We start from the raw sequence: 15873 nt of genomic DNA, 5'->3' as shown, positions 1-15873 counted from the left end.
TTCACAATGGATTCAATGACTCAAGCTGTACACGGAAGTAATTGTAGACGTCATTTTGTAGTCCATTTCCACTGTGATTGTCGGAGCATCGATTTGCTGTTAGGAGCTAAACTGTTCAAAGTTGTGTAAAAAGAGGGATTAGTTCATTTATGAAATAGATAGAGGGCCTGTCCTCATACCTTCGCTCTTCAAATCTTTATTTTGAAGTGTCCTCCGGAAAAATGTTTTCACTGTCGACATCGTTTCACCCACAGCAGGTAAGCCGACTGGACAGTTAACGTTAGCTAACAGTAGCCTTAGCTAGCTAAATATTGTGCTTCTCTGTATTTTAGTTTGAATGTCGGCTTTGCACAGGAAGGGCTGGTATCGGAGATATAACGGTAATATGCCCTGTCCGTTGTCTTTTTGTCAAATCTCCTCTTTTTGTCAGTGACAACGTGACTAGCGTCAGTTAACGTTAGCGTTTTCAAGTCAACGACGGATTGCGTCAGTACGTGACTCATGTTTACGTCACGTAGCGGTTTGTGTTGCTTTTGTGTGTATAGTTTAGTTTTGCTCATGATTTCATCGTTTGATTGATCAAGTAAATGTTCGGTAATAGGGTTAACTCAGGGTTAATCTTCAGCTCAATCAGTTGAGTTTACGTAACACACCGATAGCTGACGTATGTGGATCATAATAATTATCTGTGTGTAATTGTATTTAAATAATCAGTTCTGGAAGATTCCCCTTTAAAAGACATTTGTAAACATGACGTTTTGTGAGTGTTTTGTACTTATGGTAGTTGTAGGATTATGCATCTCACCACGTGTTGGCAGACTGTATTTGACCCTGCGTTGTTGATGTATTTGGCAGATGATAGTTCCGTTCAACCAGATTGTCAGTGCCCTACACTCCCCGAAGAACTCAGCCACAGCTTCAATCCAGAGCCTGCACAAAGACTTCCCTCCAAAGCACAATTCATATATCAAAGAGGTGAGATGGGCACCATGCATACATCACATACTTAGGCCCATACAGGTATGATAGATAATTATTAATGGCCTGAACCTGAATGTTTTTTAATTTGATGGTTATGCTGAACAAGACAAAAAAAGTTCTTATAAAGACATAAAAAGACATAATAAATATGACAAAACGTGGTATTTTCTTAAACAGCTTATGCATTATGCAAAAATACACACTTCATTGTTTTTCAGTATTGCAATATTTTATTTTCATAGAAATTATTTTGCAAATCCTACAATACTGAAGCAGGTCTAACTTGTATTAGTCAATATGTTCATTTTTTTTGTATCTGATAAACTGAGTGAACGGGTGTTGTTTTTTTCAAAGGCTATAAAAAGCCATAATATAATTGCCACAATAATTGTTTAAATCAAAATATACACAACCCAATTATGCTTTTATTTCTTTACAGCCAAATGTTAGTTTGAGGGATCTTGGTCTGTCAGAGATCAAGGTGGGTCAGCTGGACGAGGTGGTCAGCAGGTTGCTGCCTATACCAGGACCAAAGGAACCTCCCTCTGTTCCTTTGATATGGAAGACAAGTCATGTTTCTGCAGACAGCTTCTTTCACAACAAACATGGTGAGCAGCTCAGGCTACCCAACTTCATGGTGTTATAAGAAAATGACCCAAAGCACAGTTTAACAATTATTCTAGGATCTGAGATCATTTTGTACATCAGAGGAGATTAATTTACACAATGGCCATCTACTATTTAAGCTGGAACAAATATTTGGTACTTTTTCTCTCACAGGGTTTCCACAGAGAAAGTTGTGGGGGTTTGGCTCACCAATGTTCCACAGACAATACCACAGTCCTCTGAAAGACGTTTGCTCACAATTACAGTTTTTGCCTGGTAAGATAATGACTTTGAGGACTTAACCTGCTGTGTGTTAGTTATCTATTTGTATGAAGTGCTTGGCATTTATGGTAATATTTCATATTTCCATGTATGTCTATTTAGTTTGGGTCCAGACTCGGGGTTTCAAGAGACTTAGATCAGAGGCCAGAAGAATGGAGTCTGAGGTCTACACGTCACCCTTCATGAAGGTCAGCATATTACTGCGTAGTTCCAGCAGTTTTTTTTTTTTAACTTCATGCCTAGTGAGAAGATTGCATCTTTTGTGCTGCATTTACTTTATTTAGATAGAGCAACTTTTTGTTCACCAGTTTAAATGTTTTATTTAGTTTAACAAACAAAGAGTAACAAAATAGCGGATGGTGGACTGTTGAAGTTTACTAACCTGCTTTTGGTTTGTTTCTCTCATAGGGATTCATCCAGCGGGTTAGGGAACCAGAGGCACAGTCACTGGACCATGTGAATAATCAAAGGAACCTGTCTGAAAATCAGAGTGAAGCTTTCAAAATGGGTTTCACTGAGGGATTCATGAGGTCACAGGCCTTTACACAGAGAACACAAGGCATGTGGCTCACTTACATTAGCAACTGGGCATTAAAGTTATCATCTGGAAAGAAAAGCACTCTTACATAATCAAAGGATTCCTCTCAGTCAGTAACACTAAAGCCACATTTCCTTTGTGTGGGAGGTGCTGAGTTGAATCCTGCTAACCATCTTTGCTGTGTTTTGACAGACTCACTGAGGAGAACCAGGTTGATCCTCTTGGTGCTCCTACTTGTTGGTGCTTATGGATTGTCAAGAACCCCATTTCTCTCGGGTAAAGGGTCCTTTTCTGATGCTGGTTTGTTCAAGTTTTCATCCTTTACTGTGTTTGCAAATATGCACACACACAAAGTATAGTTAATAAGTCACGATAGAGAATGATTATTTTACAGCATAGCACTGTATATTAGTACTTAAATATCTTTTTACAGCTATGTATGTTTTCAAGGTATGTGTGGTTTAACTAACTACTTATTAGTTGGTAGCAATAGATGTGGAAAAGCAACATACATTTGGATCTTTGTATTTACTTCTGTGCCTCAGTAAACATTGTATGATAAGCAGTTATAATACCACAGTTTTTTTATGAAATACAGTAAAGTGATGGGATTTTTTTCTCTCTCTCTTTTTTTTTTTGTTTTTGTTTTCTGTTTGTTTGTCTGTGGGACTGACAGAGAGATTCCGCACCACATCTGGTCTTGACCCAGCGGTGTACCCCATTCAGATAAAGAATGTGACTTTTGATCATGTCAAAGGAGCGGAGGAGGCCAAGAATGAATTACAAGATGTTGTCGAGTTTCTCAAAAATCCCCAGAAGTTTACAGTTCTGGGTGGAAAGCTTCCTAAAGGTATTATAACTTTTTCATATTTTATTTCCTGGTATTGTGTAGGAAAATAGTCTAGTGCACAAATTCAGAAAATGGTCTTTTCCTATATTTTTCATATGATATTATTGTTATCCTGTTTTTTTTCTCTTATTCTTTCAGGGATCCTACTTGTTGGTCCACCAGGAACAGGAAAGACTCTCTTAGCACGAGCTGTGGCCGGGGAGGCTGATGTCCCTTTCTACTATGCCTCCGGGTCAGAGTTTGACGAGATGTTTGTAGGTGTTGGTGCAAGCCGCATCAGGAACCTTTTTAGTAAGTGTGTTGGATGTGAGATCGTGTGAATAACATTTGAAAGTGTTTCCACTCAGTCCTAATCTCTTTTTTTTTTCTGTGATGTGCAGAAGAGGCAAAAGCTAATGCTCCATGTGTCATCTTCATTGATGAGTTGGACAGTGTTGGTGGAAAGAGGATTGAGTCTCCTATGCATCCTTACTCCAGGCAAACCATCAACCAGCTGCTGTCTGAAATGGATGGGTCTGTTTTATTGTAACTTAGTTATGTTAAACTGCATAGTGTGAATTAACTTTAGTCTTTAACTTCCTTACTCTCAATGTTTTTTAACAGGTTTAAACCAAACGAAGGTGTCATTGTTATTGGTGCAACAAACTTTGCTGAGGCTTTGGATAAGTATGTTTACAGTTCACATTATTATTATTACTATTATTATTATGCCTGACAGGTTTTGTGCCTGTGCTCTTGCCCTGATTTCTATTCAGACAATGATAAACTGAATCTTATGGACAACAAACACCAAATATAAGTTACCATGGACGTGTTTTTATTGACTACAGTGTTACTAATTTTTGTGCATGTTTGCATGGAAAATTACTTACAGTTGAAGATAAATAAAGCCAAACATTGTTTAGATATTTTCTCAAGGTGCTGCTTCTCTAATTTTGCATTGACAGCTAATTAATATCCAACACATAATTTTAAGTATTTGAGTATCTTCTGCATTTCTTATTGTGCTGTTACACAGCTTCTAAAGAAAAGCATTTATGTGAGATTTTTTAGTAATTTAACAGAATTTATGAATATGTGATACTTAATTAAAACTGCAATTACAACTTCTATTTTTCAGTGCTCTGGTAAGGCCTGGGAGATTTGACATGCAAGTGACAGTTCCTCGCCCAGATGTGAAAGGACGAACTGAAATTCTCAACTGGTACCTCTCCAAGATCAAAGCTGACCCTGGTAGGTAGAGTGTAAAGAAATATATGTATTTAAAGTTATTTGTAAATATTACAAAGCAGATCTTTTAAACTGTAGCCTTACCCTTATATTTTTATCATTTCATACAATATTTGTAATTGGCAACTGGTTTTATTGAGCAAATACAATGCAACAAGAGATCTTCTATCATTTGAAACCTTTAATAATAACTTTGCCATTTCAAGGACACTATTGTCTTTTGAACACTGATCCCCTCTGTAAAGATAGCATTGTTTGTGTTTGTTTTTTTCACAGCTGTGGATGTGAAGGTTATTGCCCGGGGCACTGTGGGCTTCTCTGGAGCAGAGCTGGAGAACCTGATCAACCAGGCGGTCCTCAAGGCAGCTGTGGATGGGAAAGAAATGGTCACAATGAAGGAGCTGGAATTTGCTAAGGACAAGATCCTCATGGGTGAATACACATACTGTGCTTGGATCTGTGGAGCATCACACAAGTCAGATTACCTAGACACGCTTCTTTAGCAAACACAATACAAATGGGGTCTATTTAAGAAATTTTACATTTAAGTCATATGCCCTACATTTTAGTCTTTCATCTTCAGTTTAGTCATAATCCTTTTAATGTGTAATTTTCATACCAGGCCCTGAGAGGAGGAGTGTTAACATTGACAAGAAGAGTAAAACCATCACAGCCTACCACGAGTCCGGCCATGCAATCGTTGCCTATTACACCAAAGATGCAATGCCCATCAATAAGGCTACTATCATGCCAAGAGGTCCAACTCTTGGCCATGTGAGTGTTGGTTTTATATATATGTCATACCAGTGCTCTGTGAGTTGTTTTTCTTTAACAAGGTCCTAAAATTCCTCAAATATATCATTATTCTCCTTGTCTGTCGTCAAGGTGTCCATGCTCCCAGAGAATGACCACTGGAGCGAGACCCGAGCACAGCTGCTGGCTCAGATGGATGTTAGTATGGGTGGTCGTGTAGCAGAGGAGCTTATTTTTGGAGACGACTACATCACCACTGGTATGAAATATAAGATTTGATATAACTAAACATTAGGTCTTAATAATTTGCTAACAGCATCTAAAATGCAGTTAAGGGGTGCAGAGATAAATTTGTGCTGCTTGTGGTTTCCTGCAGATAAAAAGGAATGCTTTTGTATCAAATCATGCACATCTTTATTTTGGTTTGAATTGTGATAATTTCAGAATTGCTATTTTGTTGCTAGAGTAAAATAATTGTTTGGTAATATGGAGTGTTTGTTTTGGGTATCTTTGACAGTAGTTTCAAACTTCTGTTGTTATTTTGCATTTCAGGAGCTTCCAGTGACTTCGATGGTGCAACTAAAATAGCAAAATTGATGGTGACCAGGTTCGGCATGAGTGACAAGGTAAAAATTTGTGTGGCTGATTACGATGCTGTTCTTGGTCTTTTTCTGTATATTACTGCAGGTCTGTCTTTAAATTTAGGCAAGCTGCATTTTACTATTACTTTACTTTTATTATTTGTCAACCAATATAGGTTTTTAGGATAGGGCATCAGCATATTTGTATTTTTAGTGAATGTAATGTAGCTAAATTCTAAACATTCACTACTAATACTGCTACAAATATTTCTGCTTATGTGCCGCATAATACTAAGTTTTTATATCATTTTACCGTATTTACCCACTTTTTAGGATCAAAAGTCTAAATTGTTTATCATGAGTAAATGTACATGTGATCTTGTTGTGTAACTGAACTTTTGACTGCTTTGAATGTTGACAGCTCAACACTTGTCAGTTGTGCATATGTTGTAAGAATGTATGAGTTTGGGAAGTGAAACAGACAAGGGCAAGGAACTTGTGACACCAAGTGTCCCCTGTTTGAACTTCATGAATCTATAAGGACAAAAGCCAGTTTCCTTGTTTCTAAGGCGAACGAAGTATATGTTAAAGGTCTTCTGTGTAACTATTGTGTAACCTTGTTTGCTATAAATAAAGAAGTCTGTGTGAGGCTCGGGGCTGCAGCCACAAACCCAAGAAGAGACGTCTTCTTGCAGCCACGAGCTGATCCCAGCCTGAAAAGATGCAACGTGTCTCTTGTTAAATGTTTGAGTAGAACCAACAGATAGTGTTTTATATTGTTTAGGTGGAATGAAATCTAGTAGTATATTTGTTACTAGAAAATATGATCATACCTGACAATAAAAAGCTATAACACTTGCCTCCTAAACTCTCACAGCTTCAGCATTATAATGATGAGTAACAGCCAGTGCATGAATCTGAGGATGTAATTTGCATTTTGTTGCAGCTTGGTGTCATGACATATGGTGACATATCCAAGCAGAGTCCAGAAACACAAGCTGCCATCGAACAGGAAGTCAGGGCTTTACTTAAGGTAAGTTTTTCCACACCACAAATTGTGTTGATGTTAGATTCCAAGTATATTTATACACATAATTTACAACTTCTTTTTTATCAATTTCTAGTTTACTGTTCTTTCTATCTCACCCAGGACTCGTATGAACGTGCTAAAAACATCCTGAAGACCTACAGTAAGGAGCACAAGGAACTAGCTGATGCCCTGCTGAGATACGAAACTCTGGATGCCAAAGAAATCCAATTGGTGCTGGAAGGCAAATTCCTTGACCACTAGATACCTCAATAAACATTTTAGACTTGTGTCATATGTGTATATAAAGCTGTGCAATCAAGCACAGGCCCCTTGACGGCCTTGTTTCTATCCCTTTTATCAATGTGAAGATGACACTGAAATTGTTTTACCCCTTATAAATTCTTATTTGAACAAATTTCTTTTGATTTTGATATTTCATGTAAATGAGGTGATTTTATAGTAATTTTGTAAAGCACTACACTGTTTAACTGGATGAAAATAAGTGTTCTCCACCAGGTTGTCCACTAGAGTCTATAAAGATATTTGAGGTTTCATTAATTATCCTTTTACTGCCAACACAGATGACCTCTGGCAAATGACTTGGACATAGATCATGGTTAATTAAGACCAAAACATTTCATTTATGCGTCTGTCTAATTTTAAGCATGTTCAGACCAGTGAACACCACAGGACCATAAAGTAAATCAGTCTAGATTGTACTATTTAACTGTACAGGTGATAAGTGTTCATTGCAGAACATTTGTTTGTCTCTCTCTCTCTCTCTCTCTCTCTCTCTCTCTCTAAATTTGTGTATTTCAGTTACAGCTGCCATTTACTGTTAGTTTTTGTTTATTTATTTATTAAAGTGCCCAAAGTCTGTCCTCTTTCTGAAATGTGTGAAATTCTAATCAAAGGTCACCTGTAACTAAAGAGGGAAAATGTGACTATAAAGGATGTGAAAGGACTGGCTTTTCTGTTTGTTACTCCAGTCAAAGGCCCACCTGAATCTCAAAAAAGGGTTACTCTTATTCATAAATCTGTACAGTATATATTTCCAATAAAAGTTAAGCTTGTAGTCTTTTAGTTTTTTATTTTCCTTGGTAATTGGGAGCAGGATAAAGTCTTGCCTTTTGCACCACATTAGTGTATTATCATGTCAAAGAGCTGATATCAGCAATGTATTATCAAATAAATGATCATTTGAGCATCCAGTAGACAAAGAGCAGTATTAGCTTTTATGTTTTGCTTTTAGCCACCTGGTGAAGTTTTATATTCACCTTCCTTTTTGCTACTTTAGGTTTAGGTTTGTGAGTCAGTGAATTGTCAGTGATCTTCTATCTTCTTACACTTGTTAAATGCTCCATTATAGTTACCAGTTGGTTGATTTTCCAGTCTGCTCTTTGCTGCCGTAAAGGTATCTACTGGTTGATGTGGGTTTATCAGAGCTGGAAATTGTAGCAGGTAGAATTAATTAAAGCTTGAAGGCCTGGAAACCAAAAATGAAGATCCATTAAACTAAAATGCTTTGTAACATTGGGGCAACTACAAAAACTGATAATTCTCTAAGTGACATCTTTCATGCTGCATATATGCAAAAAATAGAAATTACACCAATTTTAACATAACTAACCATTACCACTGTCACAACATACATAAGAATCTGTATTACTTTCCTCTGTGGTCATGTAATGAAAACATCCTCTAGATTTTGTTTATGCTTAGAAGAAAATAAAATAATGCTTTTATTCTGTGTTTTTATCTTTAACAGTCTTATTAACTAATATTTTAAGAAACACAGGGGAAACAATTATTTCCTTTGATAAGAGAACAAAAGAACAAAAGAAGCCAATACTGACAGATCTCTCAAATGGAAATCAAGAACAAAAGCTTATTTAGTGCTACCTTTGAGTTACCTTAACCTACAATTAGAGCATTTAGTTTCAGATGTGGCCAGCAGAGATGCAATAAGCCAGGGCATTGTTGTGCCCTCTTGTCCCTTTTCATTGACACCTGGACCAGCAGTTATAAAGGGTGAGAGGTTTGGCAGCAGAAGTACTAACCAGAGGCACCAACCAGTACTGCACAAACTTTAGTAAGGAGAGAGGTTTACATTTTATTCGATGAATGAAAGATGAATGAAGTTCACTAATGAGAAACAATGGAGAACACCAAAGATGGCATAGCGGTCATCGGCATTGGATGCAATTTCCCTGGAGGTTTGCCTTATTTATTATGCTATGACAAGGATTTAGATTTAATGTTTTTCTTGTTATCTTCACTCAAGGTACATTAATGGTGTTGTGATCTTTTTCATTTTAGGCAAGTCACTGGACAGTTTCTGGACAGTTCTGTTGAAGGGAAAGAACTGTGTGGTAGATATTCCCGCAGAGAGGTTTGACTCTAATTTTTGGTATAGTGCTGATGACCTCAAACCCGGAAAGACACAAACAACCAGAGCAGCTCTTATAGAAGGGTAAGTGTCGTGCATGTTGAGGCTGATTGTTAATGTGTTAATCTATTGAGAGAAACTGATTTATGATGGATGTGCTTCTTTTATGTTGTAGGTTTAATGAGTTTGATCACAAGTTTTTTGGCATCACTGAAGCAGAGGCTGATTTCATGGACCCTCAACAGAAACTCCTTCTTCAGTGCACATACAGAGCATTGGAAGATGCAGGGATGGCTATGGAAAGCATTAGTGGAAGCAGAACTGGAGTTTATATAGGTGAGCACTATAGCTCATTTAAAACCGCATGCAGAGATTCATCATACACAATTTAATCTTACTCTGTTTTGATTGTACTGTTGCAGGTCTTATGAACAGGGATTACGAGATGCTCCGAAGTAACAACCCTACTACAATAACACACTACAGCGGCACTGGGACGGCCATGAGTGTGGCTGCCAATAGAATTTCCTTCACTTTTAATCTCACTGGCCCTTCTTTTGCCATTGACAGCGCCTGCTCCTCATCTTTGGTGGCTCTACATTTAGCCTGCCAGGCTATAAAGCAAGGTATTTGGTTCTCTTTCCGTCCAAATGTCATGCCCGAAAACATGGTATTCAAAACACTGCATTGCATGTTTCATTTCATTCTCTCTTTCAACCAGGAGACTGTGAGATGGCCTTGTGTGGAGGTGTCAGCTGTATCATAGAGCCAAGAGTGTTTGTTGCTCTCAGCAAGGCCAAAATGATCTCACCTGAAGGGACCAGCAAACCTTTCTCCAACAGAGCAGATGGTTATGGTAGAGGGGAGGGCTGTGGGGTAGTTCTCCTGAAGCCTCTGAAAAATGTAAGTGCATAATTGTATTTAATTAATTTATTTTTTCATTTAATGTAATTAAATTATTGCATGTAAGACTGAGGTAGTAATGTTAATGGCATGAATTTCTTTACAAAGGCAATAAAAGACTGGAACAAAATATGGGGCATTATCAGCAAAACAGCAGTCAACCAAGATGGTCACTCAGTCTCTCCAATCACCAAACCCTCCAAAACACAGCAAGAGGAGCTGCTGCGAAGAATCTATTCCCAGACTGACCTCGCAAATGTCCGGTACATAGAGGCACATGGGACCGGGACCCCAGTTGGAGACCCAACGGAAGCAGAAAGCATCTCCAATGTCATTGCTAAAGCCAGACCTCCTGGTTCAGAGATGCTGCGGATTGGATCTGTGAAGGGCAACATCGGACACACAGAATCTGCAGCTGGAGTGGCTGGACTCATTAAGGTACTCCTAATGATGAAGCATGAGACTATTGTTCCCTCAGTTTTCTACTCTGAAGAGACTGCAAGTGTAGATGCCAAAGCTCTGAATGTAAGTATTCCAACTAAAGCTGAAGTATGGGAAACAAATAGGCCATTAGGAAGGGTAGCTGGGATCAACAGCTTTGGGTTTGGTGGCACAAATGCACATGTAATTGTAAGAGAACACAAACAGACTACAAATTTCAAACAGATTCAAAAAGGCTGCCCAAAACTCTTTGTAATATCTGCAGCCTCTGAGAAATCATTTATCCTGTCCATCACTGACACCCACCAGAAGCTATGCAACAATGAAACAGTTGACTTACAGGCATTGTCATACACCTCAGCATGTGGAAGGAGTCATTCCAGACACAAATATAGGAAGGCCTTTCTAACATCTTCCCTCTCAGATTTAAAACATCAGCTGACAACTGTACGGAAGACAAAAGCTGAGTCTCTAAGGTCTGACATCCATGTGGTCTTTGTATTTTGTGGTAATGGGGTTGCCTACAGGGATATGTGCATGCAGCTACTGAGAGAAGTTCCTTTTTTCAGCAATAAGGTCAGAGAAGTGGAGAATGTCTTCCAGAGACATAAAAACATCAGCATCAGTAAATTTCTTGGTAGTGAGTATGATGATAATTTTAGCAGGCCAGATGTTGTCCAGCCTCTTCTTTTTGCCATTCAGGTTGGCATTGCCAATCTCCTCAAGCACTGGGGTATCAAACCTGATGCAGTGCTTGGACACTCTGTAGGCGAGGTTGCTGCAGCTCACTGTTCTGGCCTTTTGTCTCTTGAAGATGCGGTTAAAGTGTTGTACCACCGTAGTACTCTTCAGAGCAAGGTTGCGGGGGGAAAAATGCTTGTGATTAGCAATGTGGCCGTAGAAAAGGTATTAGAAGTCGTTCAGGTCTTCCCTGGCAAGATTTGTGTTGCAGCTTTCAACAGTCCTCAGTCCTGCACAGTGTCAGGAGATGAAGAGGCAATTGATATCTTTCACAAAAGGCTAAAGATGCTATTTAAAGACAAAAATCCTTTTCTCCATGTCTTGGATGTTCCAGCAGCTTATCACAGCAATATGATGGACCCCATACTAGACGACATTGAGAGAAACATAGGTTTTTTGGATGTAAACCATATGGAATGTGAACTTTTTTCAACTGTGACTGGAGACAAGTATTTAGATGGTGATTTCAGCAATGGCAGATACTGGGCAAATAACATTCGAAAGCCGGTCTTATTTGAACAAACACTGCGTGCTGCAACGAAAGGCAAGCAATCAACAAGAAATTTGGTCTTTGTGGAGATTGGACCTCGTAGAGTTCTGCAAAGAAACATACAGGAGATTCTGGGGAATGATGCCATAGTTCTTTCCTCTGTCCAGCCAGAAAAAGATTATGCCTCAATCTTGTCTACTGTGGCAAAATTATTTGAACTGGGCATAAATGTGGACTGGCATCATGTCTACAGTGGTTGGGAGACATTGCCCACAGCTCTACCAGTCTATCAGTTCGACCACTCAAAGAAAGAACAGAATTTTGAACATGTGAGAATAGGTGTAGACTCATCTGTTTTTTCTCCGCATATGTTTGTAAGCCAAATAAAGCAGGATAACAAAGAGCACATGTACAACCTTTCGAAAGAGGTGGCACCGTATCTTTGGGAGCATAAAAACAATGGTGTTTCAATTGTGCCTGGTGCATTTTATATTGAACTGGCTTATGCCTCAGTGATGGCAACTTTAAAGCCAAGGAAGCCTGTTTCTCTGCTCAAGTTCAGTGTTGCATTTGAGAGTCTACTTACACTCTGCTCAAACTGTCATCAGCTGAAAGTGACACTGGAGCATGCAGAGAATGAGGGTTCATTTAAAATACAGTCGTCTGTCACAGCACATGCATCCGGCACGTACAGGTATATAGATGGCCAAGCATTATTAGAGGAACCAACTATTTGTCTTGATGTGATCTTCCAAAGATGCAATGTGGTTATGACAAGAGAAGAGATCTATTCAATTCTTTTACAAGCAGGTTTTGAATATGGCCCTGTCTTTCAACAGCTCAGTGATGTGTATTTTGGTGATGAATTTATGGAAGCTGTGACAGTAATTGAAGCCCATGGAGAACTTCTAAAACATCTTCATGACTATTTCATCCACCCTGCGTTATTAGACTGTTTCCTCCAAATGACCGCCATGGTAGCTATTGGACGGCTAACAAACAAACAGGGATACCCCTCAGCTATTGGTAGTGTTGCCATATCTGGACCACTACAAGGGAAAATGGTCCTGTACTTGCGAGCAACACAAGAGACAGCGGACTTCCTTGAAGTATGTGGTTGCTTTTCCACTTTGGATGGCAAAGTACTTGTGGAACTTAAGGCAGTGAGAATCTCATTTTTGAGCAACTGCTCAAATGCTCTTCAGTCACTGTTTTTTCACAGTGAAAAAGTGACGATTAATGAAGACAGAATTTTACAAATCAGCAAAATAAAAGCAATAGTTTTTGAAGACAAACTTGGTATTGCTAAAGGACTTAGACCATATATCCATGCAGAGTCAATCATTGTGGAAAGCAGAGACTACTGGATGTCAGACCAAATGTATGATTTAGTGTATCACTCACTCAAAACCAGTGTAGATTTGAAGGATGTTCTCTTCATCTGGGCTGCTGAGGATCTCAGCCATTTGTCACCTGAGAAGATGCTGGACTGCTTTGTTAATTGCTGTGAGCTATTTCGCCAGATTGTGTTAGCCTTGAAAGAAAGTAAACATTGTTGCACTGTCCGTGTCATAACCTATAGATCGACAGAACTGACTGTGGACCACATCAGTCCTGGTTTTGTCCTTTCTGGTATGACAAGGAGTTGTGCAGCAGAAACAGCAGGTCTCTTTTTCCAGCTGATTGATCTGGCTTCTGTGACCAGTGAAGACATTCAAATGCTGCTTCATGTAATAAACTCATGCAACCAACAAGAGGTTATGATCAGCAAAGGGCAAGCATCAGCAACACAAATAGCACGGACCCCAATGAATGACGCAGATATCTCTGGCAGTGATATGAAGGCAATGTGTCTAAGCAACTTTGTACTGCAGACAGCTGATCCATACAAAATGGTTAATTTGTCTGCCATCCCCTATGATACAAATAGAAATCCTGTCCAAGAGAAGTCAGTTGAGATTCATTTAACCCGTGTATGTGTGCATTCATCTGATTACTTTCCTGTCACCACTTCACATTTGAAGTTTGGGAAGACAATGTACTGGAACAAGCACGCATCTCAAAATCACAAACTTCTGGCTTTAGATTTCTGTGGAGTTGTCACCGCAGTTGGGAAAGATGTTCGTAGTTTAAGAGCAGGAGATCATATTGCCTCGTGTTATCCAGTTACTGCTGCTGCAAAAATTGTAATTCCTGAAGCTGTGTGCTACAGCATAAAGAAACTCCCATTTCTTAAAGAGACTCCATGTATGTCTTATTTTATATTGGCGTGGGAGATCCTTCAGATGCTACCTATGGTAAAACAGCAACACAGAAAGTTAATTATTATTTCTTCAAACTCAGCATCTGCACTGATGAAGGTTTTGGCTCTGACAGCAAACAGATCAGGTTGGAATGTTTCTTCTCTGCCACATGTCAGAGGAGCACCTCTAAATTTGGATCAGGGCCACACATTTGTATTTCTAACCCCATTTGATTACACTGGGGAACCAGTTTATGCCAGTGATGGCCTTGACAAACACATTCTTTTTGTGTGTAGTAGTCATCTGTCATCCTCACTGTCATCAAACATGTTTGAACTGAAAAGTGAACACATGCATATCCATAAACTGGATATAGCAAATATTCTGCAGAGATCACATCTGCAAGCGCGAAACAGGAAGATCTTTAACTGGCTGATGTCATTAGGCTTTGAGTCAGAATCTCTACCACTGAAAAAGGAGACGTTTCAATTAACAGGCACAAATGAGCCTCATATTGATGCAGATGCTGAGTCCTACTTTACAACAAAGACAGTGCAGCAGGTTGTTATAGATCACAGAGGATCTGATTATCCAGGGTCTGATATACCTTTACTTACAAGTCCAGAACCACTCTTCAAACAAAGCTGTGTTTATATTGTGACTGGGGGACTTTCTGGCTTGGGACTTGAGACAGTGAAGTTTATCGCCCATAACGGTGGAGGCTGTATCGCAACACTATCCAGAAGCACTCCCACAGATGAGCTGCAGTTTGAAATGAAACTCCTCCAGAAAAGATATGGTGTTACTATCATAAATGTTCAATGTGATGTTTCTGTGTCAATGCAGGTAGTGAAAGTAATTTCAAAGATTGAAGAAAGGTTCTTTTCTTGTCCAGTCAAAGGAGTGTTTCACAGTGCTGCAGTATTGCACGATGCTCTGATTGAAAACATTGATGAGTCCTTCTTTCAAAAGGTGCTGCAACCCAAAGTCTGTGGTGCTCTAAATCTTCACCATGCAACACTTCACAACAAACTTGATTTCTTTGTGTGCTACTCTTCCATATCTTCATTTATTGGCAATGCTTCACAGTGTAACTATGCAGCAGCTAATTCTTTTCTCGACACATTCTGTCATTATCGGAGAAACCTTGGACTTGCTGGACAGTCCATCAACTGGGGTCCCTTGAACCTTGGCCTCTTGTTGAACAAAGACCAGTTCCAAAAGTTCCTGGAGGCAAAAGGAATGATGATAATGGATGTGAGTGAGGTTCATGAGACTCTCAAAAAGTGTCTTTTGATGAACAGACCACAACAGGTTATATGCAAGTTCAACTTCAAAAATCTCAACATTCATGTTCTTTCACAAAATCCCTCTCTCAGAGAGCGGCTGTCATCTTTGGTGGAAATGGAGCTCAGAGATGATAGTACCAAACCCAGGTTTCAAAATTTGTCTTCTGTGCATGAAAGTGTGAGAACAATTGTCAGTGACATAAGCAGTGTCAGTGTAGATGAACTGGATGATGACTCTGCTCTGTGTGCACTGGGTATTGACTCGATGTTGGCCATGACTCTACAAAACAAAATTTTCCAGGAGACAGGTGTAAATGTACCTTTGGTTAGAATACTGGACCCCAGCAGTACACTTGCCACTTTGGTAGCCATTGTATTAAATAGTGAATAATTTCATGTGTATATAATGATGTGTGCAGCATTACTTTCTAATTTCTATTGTAATATGTCTTGGCAGTAGATCTATACGGTAACCATTATCATCAGTATGTTCAGTTACACTGTGTAGTTTTGGTAATAACCAAGT

General features: G+C 39.1%; 2 protein-coding genes across 3 annotated transcripts; both read left to right on the top strand.

Moving 5' to 3' along the window:
* The first annotated feature begins 55 nt into the window (after positions 1-55).
* Positions 56-7926, top strand: LOC113121696 (ATP-dependent zinc metalloprotease YME1L1-like). 2 transcript variants are annotated; one of them, XM_026292403.2, is made up of 18 exons: positions 56-257; positions 856-975; positions 1421-1589; positions 1762-1863; positions 1972-2057; positions 2278-2428; positions 2600-2707; positions 3084-3257; positions 3396-3548; positions 3638-3770; positions 3861-3923; positions 4378-4490; positions 4764-4919; positions 5110-5261; positions 5373-5499; positions 5793-5866; positions 6768-6854; positions 6972-7926. In XM_026292403.2, exons 1-18 carry the CDS (start codon positions 222-224, stop codon positions 7110-7112), a joined length of 2145 nt encoding a protein of 714 aa, XP_026148188.1. In that variant the 5' UTR covers positions 56-221; the 3' UTR covers positions 7113-7926. The 2 variants fall into 2 exon arrangements, with proteins under 2 accessions (XP_026148188.1, XP_026148189.1); XM_026292404.2 differs by having other exon boundaries at positions 2600-2683; positions 6972-7112.
* Positions 7927-9009: 1083 nt separating this feature from the next.
* On the top strand, positions 9010-15738 carry pks1 (polyketide synthase 1). The gene is made up of 6 exons (XM_026292860.1): positions 9010-9067; positions 9171-9324; positions 9416-9576; positions 9663-9866; positions 9962-10143; positions 10252-15738. The coding sequence occupies exons 1-6, from the start codon at positions 9010-9012 to the stop codon at positions 15736-15738; spliced, it is 6246 nt and encodes a 2081-aa protein (XP_026148645.1).
* Positions 15739-15873: the final 135 nt, after the last annotated feature.

Source organism: Mastacembelus armatus, chromosome 20, assembly GCF_900324485.2.
Source record: "Mastacembelus armatus chromosome 20, fMasArm1.2, whole genome shotgun sequence".
NCBI lineage: Eukaryota > Metazoa > Chordata > Actinopteri > Synbranchiformes > Mastacembelidae > Mastacembelus > Mastacembelus armatus.
The sequence above is the reverse complement of the archived record's forward strand: the minus strand, read 5'-3'. Positions and strand labels throughout refer to the sequence as shown.

What these genes read in the sequence shown, in the direction of transcription:
- LOC113121696 (XM_026292403.2), top strand. Translation starts at nt 222, where the DNA reads ATGTTTTCACTGTCGACATCGTTTCACCCACAGCAG. An exon ending in GGGTGGAAAGCTTCCTAAAG is followed by an intron (nt 3,258 to 3,395) that starts GTATTATAACTT and finishes TTATTCTTTCAG; the next exon opens with GGATCCTACTTGTTGGTCCA. An exon ending in TTTGCTGAGGCTTTGGATAA is followed by an intron (nt 3,924 to 4,377) that starts GTATGTTTACAG and finishes TCTATTTTTCAG; the next exon opens with TGCTCTGGTAAGGCCTGGGA.
- pks1 (XM_026292860.1), top strand. Translation starts at nt 9,010, where the DNA reads ATGGAGAACACCAAAGATGGCATAGCGGTCATCGGCATTGGATGCAAT. An exon ending in CAGAACTGGAGTTTATATAG is followed by an intron (nt 9,577 to 9,662) that starts GTGAGCACTATA and finishes GTACTGTTGCAG; the next exon opens with GTCTTATGAACAGGGATTAC. An exon ending in CTGCCAGGCTATAAAGCAAG is followed by an intron (nt 9,867 to 9,961) that starts GTATTTGGTTCT and finishes TCTTTCAACCAG; the next exon opens with GAGACTGTGAGATGGCCTTG.